Below are 6,498 nucleotides of genomic sequence, written 5' to 3' on the forward strand. Positions count from 1 at the left end.
CAGGTGGTGTCCCCGCGGTGGAGGTGTGGGGTTCCAGAGCGAGAAGGTGAATGCTTTGCTTCCGTTGACTGTCCTGGAGAGCCACTCGTACTAGCAGACAGTCTTTGGTGGTTTGTTTTGGGGTTTTTTGGTGGTTGGGTTTTTTTGGTGGTTCAAGTAAGTATCTTTGGCTTCCTGTTGATGCCTGGATCAACTGAAAAGATCAGATTTTAAGTAATTTAGCTTTGAAGATATGAGATCTGCCATGGGTGGTTTTTTTAAGAATCTGAATGGCCTAGATGGCAGCATACAGAGATGAACATTTATAGAAAGACTGTGCATTGAGAACTTTGCTTTGGATTGATTTAGTCAATCGTTTTTGTGCAGTTGGCTTTGCATAAATTTATTTGTATTTAAGCATATGTTATTTTTCCCAAATAAGTTTCTGATCTTGCTGTGCAGGCAAACAGACTGTAAAAAGCTGATGCTTAAGCTTTGTGAGTTTGCCCACTGCCTTCTGCTGAAATGAGTCCATATTGTGTTTGACCTAAAACATTTGGTAATGTGCAAGTAGTGCCTGAACTATCTTTTGGTAGACTTCACTGTGTGACTGAAAATGAAGTTTTAGAAAAGCAAACAGAAAACTGTATTTGCTGGAGTAATTGTAGGAAGAACTTGCCTGATGTTTTCTGAACAATAGCTGCCTCGCACATGAAGTCTGCAATGTGTCAGGACTGTTAGTGCAATGTAAAGAAATAGTTGAGTCTCTGCAGGTGAAGTGCCCAAGTGGCACTATATTGGGCTGTACAGTCTCTGTAGACCTAAAAAAAAAATAAACAAAAACCCCCCAAAACCCAAACCCCTGAAACTTTGCCTTTGATCTCAATGTGCTTGAGTGGGCTGAAAGACTGTTTTAAATGGCTGTTTAGCCTGCATCTAGTGCAAGAAACAGAAGGCTGTAGTATTTGGTTTGGTGGGTCTAAGATACCTTTCTGACCTTGCTGCCTGTGGTATGCATCTGTATTGGTAGATATGAAGACACTTGAAGGTGTTATAGTCTTGAGTACTAATTGTGGTTTTGGATCTTTCCCTTTATAGGAGATGTAACTGACATCGTAAATCCCTTTGCAGCAATAACTTGTTGACACACTGCTTGCTCTTGATAAGCAAAAGGGTCTTTTGTCGTTTTAGCATGAATTCATGATGTAATGTGTTGATACTTGTTTTATTTCTTCTAGTTTTCTGGTCTAGACTTGAATTCCTCAGACTCACAGAGTGAAGGAAGCTCTTCAAGCAGTAAGTACATACAAGTTCTCAGGCTTACAAAAGTACAGTTCTAAAAATAAGGGTTTTACAGTTGTGAAAAGTAATTTCTGAACCCAAGATTTACAGAGATTGATGGGGAAATTGAAGAGGTTGCTAGTTATGCCTGCTCTTAAAATGCTGTGTACTTTAGATAGGAGCAATTAATTGGCACATGTGAATTGAAGTGCTTCGGTGTCTTGAGAACATACTGTTCCTATTTTGTCCCAGATTTTATGTTGCCTGTAGTCAATCTGAGGCCACTGAGGGTAGCAGTAATGTGATGATACGTCTTCTCAGTGTACAGCTAGAGTCAGGCTGTTGGGAGGTAAAACTTCCAATAGTTAGTTGTATTCGTCCCAATTCATTCAGTAGTAACTGCATTCTCTGACATGCAAGGTTTAAGTATGATAAGAAGAAGGGGCAATCTTCCAGGAACTCATCTTCATCTCGTGCCTGGTACATTCTGAATCATGTTGCTTAGCACACAGATACTTCTGGATTGTAAACGAAGAATGGTATTCAGAGATGCAATTACATGTGGCTTCTGGTGTGATCCGAGCTGCATTTTTTTTGAAACAGTTGAATTGAAGGTAAAGGAAAAATACCAGTAGAAATAATACCGTGAATTTGGATACTGTGAATACTGTGTATTTGGATGTCAGAGTGAAAATTTTGCAGCTCAAATATCTGGCACCAGATTAAGCCTTAATGAGTTCTAGGAAGATGGGCTTTCATCACAGACACTAGCATCTGTAAAGGACATGTATCACTTGGTCAGAAAAAAAAAAGCAGCTACCTAAATGAGCATGCAAGAACTTAATCTTTGCTGTGTTGGTCCTCTGAGAGAAGGATGTTAATTGCTGTACTAAAGGACTCTTGATGCTGTACAGGATCTTAAAGCTCGTGAGGCAGATAACTTTTTTCTAACCAAAAGCTCTGTTGGAGAGGCTAGTGTCTCAGAAGGTGCTAATGCTGTGATTTTGTAATGCTACCTTTGTTTTGTCCTTCAGAAGGCAGATACATTCCTCCTCACCTGCGGAACAGGGAAGCTTCAAAACAGGGTATGTATCAGAAATACAGTGGCAGCACTTGTAACTGGGTCTGGGCGTACTGAATCTCTAGGAACAGACACTGTTAAAGGTGATGATACAGTCTGCTCGCCTGTGCTGTGAAAAACACTGCAACTTAACCTCTTGCTTTTAGTGTGCTGTTCCTTTATCAGGGTACATTCTAAGCTCAAGTTCAGTATCTGACTGGCAAAATACCTTCCATATCTCATTAAGCAATTAACTGTGACTGAAGCAAGATGAAGTCTTCCATCTTTACAGAGCTAGTATTCAAGTTACCTTGATTATAAATCTCTGTGTATTTTGAGAGTACCAGTTTTTCTGCTAGTGACTTTGATGTGGAACTTGATCAGTGGTTTAATATGAAGAAATTGGACAGTTTCACTTTGTAAGTGGATGTTCTGCATGACTTGCTCTTAACAGGAAGCATAAGAAACAAGAGATGTTGTCCTCTTTGGCTTCTTGTAGTTTCTATGAAATCCACAAGAGTACTTGCAGAAGGAAATACCGAATGCTGGTGCATGAAAAATGAAATGCATGACCTGTGTTAGTCATAGGTTTACACAGGAGAGTTTGTGCTGAGAAGTGCCCTTTGTATCCTTCACTTGGTTTTTCTAAAGACGACATGAAGAAAAAAAATCTTGTGGAGTTCTTTGAAGTAAATAATGACTTTAAGATAAGGATTGCAGATACTGCACTGTGCATTGTCATCATGTCTGATGACTTGCAGAGATACAAGAGAGACTCCTCCAGTGCCTGCTGAAGTACTGGAGTGGAGGAACCAAAATACTTCTGCTACATTACGACTCAAGGCTTAAACCTCATCGGTTTTTGAAGCATTAGACTTTCACAGATTTTCATTGCAGTACTCTTTAAGTGGACGACTCCTATTAGGAGTGGATGGGAGAAGAGTATTGAAGAATATACTGATACATCTCAGTTCTTCTGGAGCTATGTAATTTTAAATTTGACTAGATGAAAAATGCTCTGCTCCAGTTTTACACCATTTGAAGATTGATCTGCTTTTTCTTGCCTTTATGTATGTCCAAGCTAGTGTGTGTCGGCTGTGGGGTGGCTTTTGGGGTTTTTTTTGGGGGGAGGGGTGGGGTGGAGAGGGGGGAAGTGGTGATAGTGTTTGTTTTTGTTTGGGGTGTTTATTTCTAAAGTTAAAGAAGCGCAGCCTAAACGAAGTGATGAACTGCCTGTTACTAGAGCTGAATGTTATGGGGAAAGTAGAGGGACTGCTTGGCAGTTCAGTGCTCTTGGGAGTTCCCCATCACATTAACCTCAAATGGGAGCAGTCTTTCAAGAAATGGAGTAATTAACCCTGGGAAGAGTGTGCAGGTTTTGCAAAAGCAGGAGAAAACTTAGTTGGCTGTGGACATCTGCTGTTAATAGATTTCCTTTGCAAGTATGGTATCTTTTAACCAAACTCCGTTTTCTGGGGGGGTATCAGATACTGTAGTCTTAACTGTGAGTTCATAGGACCTGTTACCTATAGGACTGTCCAAATGTTTTCTGTGCAGGATGAGAGTTCAGACATTGCAGTGTCCTTGCAAAAAGATAAACAAGTCATGAAACCTAAGTTTGACATATGGCTTGTTCAATTAATACGATACAGGCTGCCAACATTACATTGGTACATTTAATGTTGAAAAACACTTTTTAAACCTGGTTGAGTTTAAAAACTGTATCGCTAGTTTCCTCATGGCTTCCTGTGACAAGGTTCATGATGGCTAAATTGACAAGGTACACTTCCATTTCACGCCCCCTACTGAGAAGCCAAGTGGATATCATCAGTACAGCGATAGAAAGCTTAGCTAGTGTCTTTTACGTGGTTGTACTGCCATAAAAGTAGTGTTTGCTTTTATTATTTACAACTAAACTTAACTATTGCTCAGCTACTGCTTTTTTGGCTGTGTTGAAGCTGTTCTGTGTGTTGGCTGCTCCTTAATCTTTGCAACAGATTTTTTTAATGTAGATATTAGCAAGCAACAGGCAAAAGAAACCTTGAATATTACTGGTATTTGATCATGTAATGAAACACTTGATACCGCACTTGCACGGCTGCAATCTGGTAACTGATTTTTACATGAATAAAAAGTGTAAACTACTTGGTAGAACTGTATTTCAGTAACTCGGTAGAATACTCTTGCTCACATGCCATGGGCGTGTGAACTTCTGTGAAAGTCTTAATTATTACTGCATTGAAAAACCAGGAAAAAGAATTCTTCTCCTGTGTGTTATTCCCTTAGATGCGCTCTAGAAATGAATAGTGTACAATTTCTAGCTTGGGGTTCTTGCTTTGCTCTGTAGCTGGTGACATGATAGTAATTCATAGACACTATTACAGTTGCACAACGGGATTACCTGCAGCTAAGTAAGAAATTGCTTGAGGCAGTGGACTTAATACAAAAGTAGTTGTTCTTTGTATTCATGAAGAGCTGAGCCATATTCGTGATTTCAGTAGTGTTGACAGGGGAAGCACACTAAACAATCTGGAATACTTTTGTTTAAAACTTCTACAGTGCTTTTTTCAGCTTACTCTTCCCATGCACTTGCAGATTTGTCCCTATTGTGGTACTAATGTATCGGCTTTGTACATGGGAACAAGACAGTACAGAACTGCATGATATGACAGCATGCATAAAAATACCTCCTTGGATTACTTAATGGCAGTTCTGGTTTTCAGGTGTTGAAGCCTCAGCATGTGGAGCTCAGTATGCAGAGCTACCTTGTCTAAAGTGTCTTGCTTCTATGAGCTTGACTTGATAATGATATGACAAAAAGCTTCAGCGTTAACTTGTTAAACTTCCGGGAAGCTGCTCCTGGATATTTAAAATGTAATCTGATGCAAAGTAGATATGATCCTTAAATAAGTTGTAACTTTTCTAACCTAAAGGATTCTATGATTTTGTTTTTCTCATCTTTAAAAAAATTGATGATTGCTGCTGTGTGTGGCAGCTTTTCAGATGTTATGACAGTGGTTGGTGTTAGTGCATTATAAAAGGCAAATTAAAATGCTGATTGAGAAGTGTTGACAATCCTATTGCTCTTCATAGGTGCAGGAACTACAAAATTGCTCTGGAAGTTCATTAACTCCCTGAACTCCAAACTTAGCCCTTTGAGAAATGAGTGCTGGATGGAATCTATACAGGATTTTACTTCTAAAAGCCTGACTTTTTAAGGAATTAAATATGTTGAATTAAAATTAATAAAACTGTATGCTATTTGGATTACAGAATTTTTATTTCCTTCTGGAACTTTTCAGACTTGGTTGAAGATGTTAATGTAGTACAGAATTGGCCCAGTTTTTTCACTAATAACAAACTAATATCTTTCTGAAGATACATGTCTTGACAGTATTTTTAGTGTGGCTTGAAAGTTATTCATAGTGAAAATCTGTACCTAGATGCCTTATAAACAAGCTACAAATAACTTTCTGATGTGTTAATGAAGCTATTATGGTATTTCTGGTCTTCTGTCAGCAGTCTCTCTGTGTGAAGTTAATCTATCCTTAAGGACTAAAGTTACTACTTAAAGCACTGTTGAGGTGTTGAAACATTCCATGATCTTGTGTGCTAGTAAACTTCATACATGGATTATTTTTCCTGTCTGCTTCAGTTAGCCAGCCCAAATGAGTTACAGTTATCACTTTAGAGTTCTATTGTGACTAGCACATGTCTAGATTCTGGGGAGTAGAATTTCTTACTTAAAAGTATGTTGGGGGAGGGGAATGACACTCTACAGAGACCATGTAACCAAGGTAGGGTAATTGTTGTAGCAAAGCTTTTTCAGACATAGGTCCTAGAACCACCCGTTTTTTAGTAATTTTGGTTTGTGGTTTTTACTGTCTGGTGCATAGGTCTTGACGGGATTTGTGCTGTGGAGCTGGCAAAAGCATGCTAACTAATACATGTGAAATTACTTGTTCATCTGGTTAATTATTTCACTTACGCTCTCAAAAAATCCCATAGCTGAGACTCTGAGTGGGTCATGTTTTCAAACTTGAGAAAGTTGGAACTCTGAATCTCAATTTCTAACTACTTACCTTGAGTACTGTGCTCTGTTTCTGCCTACCTCCGAGCCCCTGATAGGAAAAAAAAAAAGGCGGGGGGGGGGGGGTTTTTTCTTTTGGGTTTTGGTG

General features: G+C 39.1%; 1 protein-coding gene across 1 annotated transcript in view; it reads left to right on the forward strand.

The window, feature by feature from the left end:
• Nucleotides 1–1,205: 1,205 nt before the first annotated feature.
• The window catches only part of DDX3X (DEAD (Asp-Glu-Ala-Asp) box helicase 3, X-linked), a gene marked incomplete at its 5' end in the record, with an annotated part of 15,530 nt that continues 10,237 nt past the window's right edge, over nt 1,206–6,498 (forward strand). The window contains 2 exon segments of the mRNA XM_010132420.1: nt 1,206–1,275; nt 2,295–2,345. Coding sequence (XP_010130722.1) covers nt 1,206–1,275; nt 2,295–2,345 — 121 coding nt within the window.

The sequence above is a fragment of the Buceros rhinoceros genome, unplaced genomic scaffold (assembly GCF_000710305.1).
Source record: "Buceros rhinoceros silvestris isolate BGI_N320 unplaced genomic scaffold, ASM71030v1 scaffold11113, whole genome shotgun sequence".
Taxonomy (NCBI): Eukaryota; Metazoa; Chordata; class Aves; order Bucerotiformes; family Bucerotidae; genus Buceros; species Buceros rhinoceros.